Source organism: Urocitellus parryii, chromosome 11, assembly GCF_045843805.1.
Source record: "Urocitellus parryii isolate mUroPar1 chromosome 11, mUroPar1.hap1, whole genome shotgun sequence".
Lineage (NCBI taxonomy): Eukaryota > Metazoa > Chordata > Mammalia > Rodentia > Sciuridae > Urocitellus > Urocitellus parryii.
In genome coordinates, this window is record NC_135541.1 from 86,765,549 (window position 1) to 86,778,905 (window position 13,357).

A 13,357-nucleotide genomic window follows, 5' to 3' on the forward strand; every position below is an offset into this window, starting at 1 on the left:
ACTCATAGTGCCTCGTATGATTTAAATGCATCCCCTCAAAAGTGTGTGTTGGAAATTCAGTTAGCAATGCAACACCATAGGGAGGTGGGGGATAATGGGCTCCACCCTTGTGGGTGGATTAATACTGATTGTAAAAAGACTCCAGGCCTGAGATCCATTCCTTGTGCTCTCTCATACTCTTCCATCCCTGCCTTTCTGCCATGGTGATGCAGCAAGAGGACCCTTGATAAATGCAGTTCATCAGTCTCAGATTTCCCAGTCTTAGAACCATGAACAAATACATTTCTATTCCTTAGAAATTACCCAGTGTATGGTATTAAGTTATAGCAGCACAAAATAGACTAGTACAATGCACACAGAAAAATTCTTGTCTTGATCATTTTTCAGGTTTGCAACAAGAGGCCCTAGTTAGTTCTTCTCTGGCATTTGCTGCTGTAACAGATTTTCCTATCTGTGATAAATACATTTCCTATAAAATTCTATTATTATTATCTTTACATTATTCATATTTTATGATCTATCCTTTATTTTATCCATTCTTCTACTCATGTCACAAATATTTAAATATCACTTATGTTCCAGAAATGTGCTATGCATGGTGAATACAAATAAAATATAAAATTGCAACCCTAAGGGAATTTCCAAAATTTAGATACAGAGACAGACATAAAAGTTAATAAATAGACTATACTGTAAAATAAATGAAGACCAGATAGGTTTGCAAAATAGGTACACTGATCCAGTTTGGCAGTAGGGAAAGTTTTCCAATTAAGTATCTGATCTAAACCTTACAGTGCGGAATGCTTCCTTAGAACAGTTTACCTTCTGAACATTTACATGAAAACACAAAGGCATACAATGGAAAGTATATGTGCTCTTCAGAGGACTGCTAGTAGTTCAGTCAGACTGTCAGCCAAGAGTCTGGGCATACATGTGAGTCACAGGGGCAGAATTCTGGGAAGCATGCTGATGTTGGGGTTTGAGAAGCAAGGAGGAAAGAGGGAATGTATAGAAAGGGAGAACTTGAGAAAGGTTCTGACTTCAAATATTAGTAAAATCAACTATGCTGAATTTAGTGCTATTAGAACATTTAAATATGTATTAAGTGAACAAGTGCTCTTATTTTTCACATTAAATAATTATAACAGCTACTCAAAAAGCTAAGGCAGAAGGACTGTAAGTTTAAGTCCAGCTGGGCAACTTTGAGACTGTACCCTCAAAATAAGTAAAAAAGAAAAAAGCGGTATATGTTGTTCATAGGTAGAACACTCCCAGGTTCAATCCACAATAGTCACAAAAGAGAAAACATTAGGACAGTTTTTCCTAAGCAGTATTAAAAACACTAACATTTTGAGTATTTAAAAAGTAAAGTTAAATCAATTTAATTAAGGATTCTTCAGAACTTTTAATATTCTTTTTGATTGTCTCTGAAAGAGGTATATACCCTGCAGTGATTCCCAATTTAAATGCACACTTTGTTTATGTAATGACCCTCAAAGGGCATAGTTTTTTACTGAACAGAAATTGTAAGAAAATTTATAATGCATTTTATCATTAGACTTTATTTTTCCATATATTTATATGATATAGGAATTTTCAAGAGCCTTTGTAAAAGCAAACATTTCAATTTGAAATTTAAGTTAACAATACAGGGCTGGGGATGTGGCTCAAGCGGTAGCGCGCTCGCCTGGCATGCGTGCGGCCCGGGTTCGATCCTCAGCACCACATACCAACAAAGATGTTGTGTCCGCCGAAAACTAAAAAATAAATATTAAAAAAAAATTCTCTCTCTCTTTAAAAAAAAAAATCCTTAAGTTAACAATACAGATAGTAACACACATAATACACATGCATTATGTGTATTTGTGTGTGCACTTAAATATGCTCAAACTATATATGTATGTCTATTTACTATATATGGCATACATGTAGGCATATATAGGATTTATCGGCCTTTGTAATCAATAATATCAGTTATTTTGATTTTTATTGTAAGCTTTCCTTTGGTAATATGAGCTGGACTTTAAAATTTCATTTAATATGTGTACATTCAAGTTATAAGGTTAATATTATTTTAATTAGTTCCAGATTTTTTTTCAGTAAAGGGGACATGAAACTAGCTGTAATGATCACTTGTGCATCAAAATTCCAAGGCTTATTGATGTGAGCTGTACTATCTTCTGGTGCCTTAAGGAAAGATATATTTATTTTTCAGTATTACAAATGTAGGACCTAAGGTACATGGACTACAAATTATAATGTAATTTTTCTAGTTCAATAACTATCAGAATCTTGTTTCTGTATCACTGCCACTCAAAGTATTACAATCAATATTCTATTAGGAAGTCTTATTATCATTTATTTGCCAAATTCATTCCCATAAAAATGATAATATTTTGACCACATTTCTAGTAATTGTTACTTATGCTATATATTATAGCAAAATTGTTATTGGTCTGCCTTTCTGTTGCCTCCAATGTAGGGAAACTGAGATAGGAGAAATGTTAATTTCCATAAGATACATGCAAAGCTTACTTAAGACTACCTGTCCCAGATGGACTGAAGAGAAATAGACTGCAAAGCAATTCATTTGACCAAATTAAAAAAAAAAAAAGTGACCTCACACATTTGTAGTGTCTGAAGAATGACCTTACAATGGCACGTTACTTGTTCCCAACTATTTACTTCTCAGTTAACTCTGTTTAATCACATTATTACTTATCAAATTTCTACTGAATCTTTCTTATTTTATAAATCTATTTTATTAAAAATTATATGCAGGGTTTTTTTAGTTTTATTGATTTAATATTTTTAAATATACAACAGTGGAATACATTACAATTCTTATTATATATATATACAGTACACAATTTTTCATATCTTTGTATATAGAGTATGTTCACGCCAATTCATGCCTTTATACATTTTTTTGCATTTCAATTCTTATTACACATATATACCAAAATTTTTCATATCTCTGTTTACATATAAAGTATGTTGATATGCAGTTTTATGAATTTAAATTATCCCCCTTTCTGCAATTGTTCTCAAAGGAAATTCCTTTGTAATATGTGAATTTACATGAAGGAATAAATAATTTAAATATGTATAGATTTCAACAAAATTACAATATCCTGTACTTTGAAAATGCATTTCATTAGTATTTTAAAATTATTTTTAACATGCACCACTCAATTCAGTATTGATCACTATAAAATTGAAATGAGAAAGAAAAAGAAAAATTTAGCAAGAAACAAAGCTACTCTATTATAAAGTTACTTGCTGCTATTAAGTTTTCTTTTAAATTACACAATCACAAAATTAGAAATGGTTTAATCTTTCACCTATATATTTTATTTACTGATAAATAAATCTACGAATAATGCCACAATTTGAAACTTCTATTCAATGTTGGTAGTAATATCTTACCGTCTGCACTCCTAAAAAATGTAGGCACTGGGCTTGCTTCTTTAAATATACATGATATTAATTTAATTTAGTCCTCACATTCACTTTGGACTAGGTTATTATGCCCACTTTATAAATGAAAAAAAACTGAGACTCAAAGAAATTAACTTATCATATATCATATTCTTTGGTAACAAAACAGATTTGAAACTGGGTGTGACTGATTCTAATGCAACTGCATTCTAAATTATTGGTTTCTAATATTAAGATATGAAAGATGGTGGTTTGCAGGTTGCAAAAGAACTAAGTAATACTAATCCCTCATGTTATTTCATTTTTATAGCTAACAGCACCTATTTAAGCTAAAGCAGAACTCCTGACTAAATCAAACAGTTTGTTTGGCTGTAGTTTAAAACAATCCAAGCATTAATCGCAAGTACTATACAAAGCAAACCATACTTTTAGTAATAAGGGTATTATTGTTAGAACAATTTTCACCATCAAAATATCTTTTATTTTGTCTAAAAAATGGATTACTTTGTAAAACTGATAAAGTCAGTTATGTGCATGGCACTTTATGTTAACCTACTATAGGAAACAATTTAGCACACCGTGCTGAACAATTTTCAGATCAGATTTAATTATGCCAATTTTTGTAATGTCACATTTTAAAGGAAGAAAACCTTCATGTTATTGTTAAACTGTGCTGACCTAAGGCTGCTTATTCTACCATATCAAAATACATGTGAAAAACATTGTAAGCAATTCATAGTTACCATATTTCTCATGCCATTAATAATTCATGGGTACACAGCCCTCTAATTTTGTTAACAAAGTGACTAGAATAGATTAAAATAGCCCATTATATTTGTATAAATTATTACTTTAAATAACTTTATGATCTTAGGTTCTCAACATACAAATTCATTACATCATGCAACTCAGTATCAGAAACTTCCTATATGCTATTTTGCATAATTACAATGCACTTTCTCCCACAGAAATAACTACCATCCTAAACTTTTGTTAATCATTGTTTTATCATTTTTTAATTTTTACCATGTAGTTTGAATACTAACCATGTTTTACTTTTTTTGCCCATTATATAAGCAAAATGTTGAAATATATTATTTTGCAGTTCAATATTTTGCATTTATATATAGATGCTCCTCAACTTCTAATGGGATTCTGTTATAATATACTCATGATAAATTGGAAATACCATATATTGAAAATGCATTTAGTATACCTGACCTGTTGAATATTATAGTTTAGCAATACAGTGCTTGGTAGAGTACCAGTTCTTTTCTCACTGGCAGCTGCTCAGTGTGATACTCTCTTATGATGTATATGATGTGTATGATATCACTAGCCTAGGAAAACATCAAAATTCAAAACTTGAAGGCCAGTTTATACTGACTGTACTTTTCACACCATCATAATGTCAGAAAATATAAGTCAAACCACTTTCAGTTGGTAATGTATTTTCTCTCACAGGTTTTTTGAGATTCATCCTTTTGGATTGAAGCATCTCTAATATATTCATTTTCACTGCCATGAAATAGTTTTGTTTATGAATATAATTATTTTTTCTTTTCTATAGTTATTATTATGAATAAAAATGATATGAAAATTCTTAAATGTGCCTCACGGTAAACATGTGCAAGAAATAATGTAGGATATGTACCTAGAAATGTAACTAACAGTTGGTAGGAATAGTTGAATAGAATCTATTAGGTAACTTAGAACCATTTCTCTAAAGTGGTTTTACAAATTAACAAAGAATAGATGTGAATGATAATACCCTTCGTTTTTTGAAAACATCTTTTCTAACATCTGGTTTGCCAAGAGTAGATTTTTCCTATCCTCTACTACCCCCCTCCCCACCCCTCCCCTCCCATCTTCTCTCTCTACCCCGTCTACTGTAATTCATTTCTCTTCCTTGTTTTTTTTTTTTTTTTTTTACCTTTTCCCCTCACTTCCTCTTATATGTAATTTTGTATAACAATGAGGGTCTCCTTCCATTTCCATGCAATTTCCCTTCTCAGGCAACAGAATACAACAGACACTAGTATGGCAGTATGTAAAAACGGGGATGTATAACCGATGCGATTCTGCAATCTGTATACGGGTTAAAAATGGGAGTTCATAACCCACTTGAGTCAAACATATGAAATATGATATGTCAAGAGCTTTGTAATGTTTTGAACAACTAATAATAAAAAAGCCCCCCCCCAAAAAAAAAGTAGATTTTTGTTAATTGGTGAATATAGGATGTTATTACCAACAACATCATATCTATCATTATTATCAACAACATCATATCTATCATTTGTGTATTTGTGGGACATTTCTGTCAAATGCTTTCTCATGACTTTTGCTAATTTTTTTTCTATTGGAATAATTTCTTTCAGAATTTGAAAGAAATACTTAGATATTTTGAAAAATTATTCTTTATAAGTTTCTCTATGTTAGAAATATTTTCTCCTAACGGATCTTTTATTTTCCATGTCTTTTTAATACTTTTTTGATAAACAGAAAATGTTAATTGTAATACATTTGATAGATCAATTGTCTTCTTTTCAGTAACAATCTAATGTAAAATTATTAGGTGCTACAAGAGGCTGGTCTATAGACATTGTTACATTATGAAAATGGTACAACAGGAAACAAAGGACAGACACAGGAAACCTCGACAGGCCAAGAACAAGTAATGAGATTGAATCAGTAATGAAATTTCCCCTAAAAGAAAGGCCCAGGATCAGAAGGATTTATTGCTACATTTACCAAACTTTTGTAAAACTAAGCCCACATCTTCTAAAACTATTTCAAAGAACTGAGAGGGAACTCTTCCAAACTCACTCTACCAGTCTAGCATTTTATCCATATTAAAAACAAAACAAAAAAACCCCAAAACAAGAACACAACAACAACAGCAAAAACTAAACACAAATAACTTAGATGGTCATAGGTATAAGAATCCCCAACCCCCAATACTATCAAATGGTACTCAACAGTACATTGAGAAGGTCATTCACTAAGATCAAGTGATGCTTCAACATCCACAGATCAACAAATATACTCTCTCACACCAACAGAATGATCAGAATAACACGATCATCTCAACCAATGTAAAAACATATTCAGTAAAATAATGTCCCTACATGATTAAAACTCTAAACAAACTAGGTATAGAAGACATTTGCTTTAACATAAACACCAATGACTATACATGCTAAATACCCAGTCAACATTATACTGAATGGGGAAAGCTGAAGGCATTTTCTCTAAAACCTGGAACAAAACAAGAATGTTGACTCTCACCACTTTGCCAATATGGTATTTGAAGTCTTAGTGCAATTAGGCAAGGGAAAGAAATGAAAGGTATACAAATAAGACAGGAAGAAGTTGAATGACCTCCTTCTACTGACAGTATAATTGATTCCTGCTGAGGGCCATTACCAAGTAGGTATGACGCATCGTAATCCTTGCCAGTGTACCCCATGTTAAATGGACTTGCCTTGGAAATCTGCTGCGACCTTGCTTGTGTGCTTTAGTAAGATGACCCTGCTCAAGGTGATCAAGGGTGGATCCAGGTTTGAGGAAGTATCCTGCAGGTTTGAGGAAGTATCCCGGTCCTTGGGTTTAAGAATATGGGTTTTAGGGAAGTTGAGGTTGAAGATTATTGCTGCTGGGATTAGGGTGTTCCTGCGGCTTGTTGAGTTCTCGTGAGATTAAAATGGGATTTGGAAAAAGCCTCGTGGAGTAGGATTTGGGATCGGACATATTGGAATTGCCCCTGAACGTGTGTGGAGGCTGGTGTGAGATCGGGAATAAAGAATTGCTGTTTGAACCTACAAAGCTGTGGTGCCTCCTGATTCTGGTGCCCCCCAAGACATCGGCAGATTCCATATATTAAAAAAAAAAGAAAACCTGAAGACTCCACTAAAAGACTATTGGGAATGATAAATGAATTCAGTAAAGATGTAGGATAAAAAAAGTCACATGTAAGAATCAGTAATCTTTTTATATACCAATAATAAATTGGTTGAGAAATAGATCTAAAAACAAACTCATTCACAATAATTATGAAGAGAAATAAAATACATAGGATTAAATTTAACCAAGGAAGTGAAAGAACTCTATAATGAAAATCTCTGAACAATGAGTAGATACAAAAAAAAAAAAGGAAATAACTCCCATTTTCATAGATAGTAAGAAAAACCTTAAACATGCTGCCCAAAGCAATTTAAAATTCAAGCCCTATGAAAATACCAATGATATTCTTCATTGAACTAGTGGAAAAAAGTCTAAAATTCATACGAAACCACCAAAGACCACAAATAGTCAAAGCAATATTGAAAACAACAGCACACACACACACATACACACACACACGTGCACATGTGGGCACATACACACATGCACACGTGTGCACACACACACAAAATGCTGAAAGTGACATAATTCTAGATTTCAAGACATAACACAGATCCATAGTAACCTAAACAACATGGTCTTGTACACAGACATAGACAAGTGGAATAGAATAGAGATCCCAGAAATAACCCTATACAACTAACTGATTTTTGAGAAAGGTACCAAAAACAGAAGTGGGAGAAAGGGCAGTGGGAAAAAAACTGGATATCCACATGTAGAAGACTGAAACTTGCCTCTATCTCTCAATTTCTATAAAAGTCAACTCAGGATGGATCAAAGACCCAGGTGTAAGAACTGAAACCATAAATTACTGGAAGAAAACATCAGCAAACACTTCCAGACATTTATATAGGCATTTTATTATATGACTCCAAATATAGAGGAACCAAAAGCAAAAAATAGACAGATGAGGTTATATCAAACCAAAAGCTTCTACATAGCAAAGGCAAATACCATGAACAGAATAGAAAAATACCCAACAGAGTGAGAGAAAATATTTGTAAGAAACTCAAAAATCTCAACAGCATAAAAACAAATAATCCAATTTTTTAAAATGGGCATATAGTCTGAATAGACATTTCTTAAAAGAAGCAATATAGATGAAAAACAAATACATGAAAAGAGGAGATCAAAATAATAATTGCAAGTCATTAGAAATAGATGGTCTATCATTGAAAAGACAAAAATGATTCTTCAAGGATGTGGAAATAAAGAACTCTAATGCATTGTTCATGGGAATGTTATTGAGTACAGTCATTATTGGAGATTAGTATATAGGTTCCTTAAAGTAAATTAAAAAGAATGGATTTATCATATTATCCAACCATACCTCTTCTGCTTATATATTCAAATGAAATGAAATTGGCGTACTGAAGAGATACCTGCACTCCCATGTTCACAGCAATCTTATTCACAATTGCTAAGATATGGAGTCAAACTAGTGTTCCCAGAAAGATGAATGGATAAAGAATGTGCCACATATATGTAATGGAATATTATTCAGAAATAAAAAAACCCGAAGTACTGTCATTTATAGGAAAATAGATAGAACTACAGAACATCATGTTAAGTGTAATAAGCCAGACTCAGAAAAGATAAATACTGTACATTCTCTCTAAAGCTAAAATAAGCCAATTTGAACACTGTGATTACTGGAGGCTCAGCAGGGTGGCGGGGAGAAGGCGTAAAAGGAGGTTGGACAAGAGGTTCCAAACACAGGTAGAAGGAATAAGTTGTAGTGTTGTTGCACAGGACAGGGGGAGGATTATAGTTCATAATAATCATAATATAGTTCATAATAAGCTGATGTACAGTTTTGTGAAGATCTAGAAGAGAGGAGCCTCAACTTCCCAACCATAAATGATGAGGGGAGGGAATGATAATTACCTTGATTTGATTGGTGCATGCTGTATACCTGAATTGAAATATCACACTGTGCCCCATTATATATAAAATTATTATGTTAATCAAATAGAAAAGCAAATTAAATTTAGTTTAATTTAAGAGTTTTGAAAATCCAAGTTCTTCTGCAGTTAGGAATACTTTGAACAACACATACTTGTATGTTGGTACATATCTTCAGGAAAATTCTTTTGAATTTTTACTCACAAGAAAGAGAAGTTTGACCATGTAAAGCAGTATAATATTATATATTGATTCCTGAGAATATTTTACTGATATGGCATGCAGGTTTTTGCAATACTTTAAGCTACCAGTGGTACTCCCCACATGGTACTCCAGGAGTTGATGTTCACGGTACCACTGGAATTTGTTATCACAGTCTATATTTTCACTGAGGAGAGTACTAAGCACTCCCTAAATAGGAGTTGTTTTTCTTATTTTCATCATGATATGGAAGTGGTTAAAGAGTTTTCTATTTTAGTAAGTATTCTGACACATTTTTCAGTATCCTTAGAACATACTGCCTATAGCTTACATACATAAGTTTAAATACATGGTGAATAAAGAACAGATATTTCAAAATGAAGAATTTTAAAAAAACTTACTCTTTTTCCAGGAGGACCTGGTGGGCCAGCCTCACCAGATGGACCAGGAGGACCCTATAAATAAATATAAATTACATATGAAAGACACTGTTAAAGAAATTGGAAATTATCTTATGGATTATATAATTTCTCAAAACCTATACTTAAATAGATCTTGCTTCCTCATTTCCACAAATTTATTTTTCCTTAAAAAAATCATCTTAATTTCAGATACCTAAACTTCCTCCAGATATCTACAAACGAAGTTGATAAATTCTTATGGTAATCTTCAAAGCTAGAGGAGAGTGAATCAGATTCCCTCTATGTAAAACTCTTTTTAAAAAATGCTAATTTCTATTTGGCAAATATTCAACCAGTATACTAATTAATAGACTCATGCAATTAATAATTCTACTCATAATCACATAAATTTGTGAAACTATGAAGCTTTTACCTCTAAATTACTTATATAGCATTAGCATTGCTATGCCCAGGTATTCACAATATGCTGAGAGTTGATCCAGAAATCTCATCTACATGGCAGAAGCCTGCATCTCTGAGTGCAAATACCTTATGGATATGGTTCTAGAGACAAAATTGTGATAGGACTGCAGTTATCTTCAGGTGCTACTTAGTACCCACCTTATGTAGTCAAAGCACACACTGCCATTCACAAATTGAAAGATGAAAAACTAAAAAAACAGGTTTATATTATGCTAAGTTCAGTTAAGTTAGCAATTGAACTAATTCATGCTAATGATAAGTTACTAAGTAGGCTTTCTTCCTTTCAGTCTTATTTTTTTTCAGACATAACTTTCTCAAGTTCATATATGAATCATGATCAGTGAAACTACAAAGCATGTACAACTGCAAGAATAGGGTCCTAATTACAATAAGCTATACTTCATGTATATATAATATGTCAAAATACACTCTACTGTCATGTATATCTAAAAAGAACAGATACAAAAGAAGATATTTTTATTTAACACAAATGAATGGATAACTGAATCTGATATAGTATGGCAAATCATTAGTATCCTGTGACTGTAGTTTTTATTATGAGGACTTTGATTATATTTTTGATACATCTCAAGAGAAACACTTCTAAGATTAAACTGGAATTGAAATATTTCTTTTGGAAAAAAGTACACACAATGAGCTGTGCTTTTGAAAGGTGATCATTGCTTTAAAATAACTTGAGTATGTAAAGATTAAGAAAAAATTTCATGGGCTTTCTTACCGGTTGCCCAGGATCTCCATCTTCACCCTTGTCACCACCAACACCGTCTTGACCCTATGATCAGCAAGAGAAAATGAATCCAGACATTTTTCACTACATTTCATTTTATCAGGGAAAAAAGGTCTAATAGACTATCTTAGTGTGTTCTTGAGATAAATTATCAGAGGGACAAATAAAATTACTATTACTTTCTTTTAGGACTGTTGTGCCTCTTACTCTCTCCATAAAGATAAATGAAACTGCTGCTATATGAGATTAAAAATATAGTATGCTTTTGATATAAGGCAAGGAAGAAGAGGCAATTAGTGTAAAAGGCAAGTTCATCCTTTTACCAGGAACAGATATGGTGCAGTAGGAGTTAGGATTTGCGTTATTAAAAGAGACAGGGAAAAACAACAACAACCTTGCAACTTTATTAATAGGTCACTTGTATAACCTAGTAAAGCTGACCGATTAATTTAAATGAAGAACATAATCATATATGTAGAAATAATAATGTATAGTAATAACATTGTATTTTCTTGTAGTTGTTTGTTTTCTTTCTTGTTCTGTTTCTGAAAGTCCATTAATGAAAGTAATGAAGAATCTTCTTCCATTCTTCCCAGAGAAACACTGGGAACATCCCTACCAAAATCATTCATATTTTTTTCCATAATACTTACTGCAGGGCCAGGTTCCCCAGGAGGACCAGGATCTCCAGGAAAACCAACAGGACCCTAAAAGGAGGTTTTTGAAGAAAAATAAATAAATAAAGAATATGAAATTTTGAAATTTAAAAGGGTAAAGTCAAGGCAAAGTCTAGGGAGAATATTTCTTGTGCTGGAAAATTTCTTAAAAGTAAAATTAATTAAGAATGTTTATGAACATATGAAATGAAGAAAAGTCAGCTTCACTAACCAAATTTCTAATATTTCTATAAGAAGTTCAAAAGTGAGTCTGGCATAAATGCCACTTTAAGGGAATTAAACTCACTCACCGGGTTACCCTTGGGGCCATCGTCACCTGGTGGCCCCTTAGCACCAGGAGGTCCAGCAGCACCAGGTGGACCAGCTTCTCCTTTTTCTCCCCTTTCTCCTTTGGGACCCTACATAACATAAGAAAATAGTTACTTTACAAGCTTTAAATCAGTTTTTAACCTCAGCATATTAAGCAGACAATTCTTTGCTGGGGGGTTCTGTTTTGAACATTATAAAAAGTATAACAGAATGCATCTAGTCAATGCTATTAGTTGTAATGCTTTCACTTGGGCAAATATTATCTTTCTCAACTTGTATGTGAATGGAAATAGTCTAGGGTATGTGACAGTATTAAGCATTAAGTCTCTGCCTTTCTGATTGCTTTTAATGGGTTGGAAAGGGAAACTAAAAACCTAAATCATTACTGGTAGTTAAGTTACATTTCAAAATGCTTTAAAGAAATTTACAAACAACTAACATCCTATATTGATAATAAGATGACACTTACACCTGAGCCTGCTTCTCCAGGAGGCCCTGGGTTCCCTGCTTCTCCGGGTTCACCCTATGAGGAAAAAATAAATAAATAAATAAGCATTAAAGTAGATAAATGACATCTTGCAGTTGTAAATCTGCCTTCTGTTTTGATCATACATTTGAGAGTAGTCACTCCATTATTTTATTGTTAAAATAAGACAAAGAAAAACTTGATTAAGAGTAAAAAACTTTTTATATTAATGAATTCAGTATTTTTATTTTTCAGATGAGGAGACAGAACCACATAGGATTGATATTACAATTCTCATGGGTTAATTATAGTCAGCAATCAAGTCAGCTTACCACTAAACAAATATAACTTCCTAACAAATCATGTACTTGTATGCACCAATATTTACATTATAATCAATTTTATTGATTAAAAGTTTCAAATTATTTCTTACTGAAATATGAATTCACTTTCGCTTTAACATAACAAATCATCTAATAATTTGAGACTATATTATGAATCCTATAGGATACGGTTAATAGAGATCAGGAGAACACAGAAAAAAGATTATAATTATAAGGTATAGAAGGCATTTAGATACTAACTAAAACTGCTCCCTTTGAGAATACACTTGTAATAAATTTCATAGCTTTTATGATCTCATTTAGATATGGATGGCTATTTTCTAGCTTAGCAGAATAAATAAATTTCTAGACAAGTAGATTTTAGCTATGAAAGCCTGTTGCTAATGCCTCACACAGAGAAATACATAAAAATATAACAACATGCTAAAGTGATCGTTTAAATAATACAGAACATTCATGCACTGTATTTCCACTCA

At 32.4% G+C, this 13,357-nt stretch overlaps 1 protein-coding gene across 4 annotated transcripts in view; it reads right to left on the reverse strand.

Moving 5' to 3' along the window:
• The window catches only part of Col11a1 (collagen type XI alpha 1 chain), a 213,862-nt gene that overhangs the window by 20,873 nt on the left and 179,632 nt on the right, over window positions 1-13,357 (reverse strand). For all 4 annotated transcript variants that reach the window (XM_026409165.2, XM_026409163.2, XM_026409166.2 and 1 more), the window contains 5 exons: window positions 12,541-12,594; window positions 12,053-12,160; window positions 11,739-11,792; window positions 11,077-11,130; window positions 9,855-9,908 (listed from right to left, as the gene is read on the reverse strand). In XM_026409165.2, the coding sequence (XP_026264950.2) occupies window positions 9,855-9,908; window positions 11,077-11,130; window positions 11,739-11,792; window positions 12,053-12,160; window positions 12,541-12,594 (324 nt within the window). The remainder of the gene's footprint in view (window positions 1-9,854; window positions 9,909-11,076; window positions 11,131-11,738; window positions 11,793-12,052; window positions 12,161-12,540; window positions 12,595-13,357) is intronic.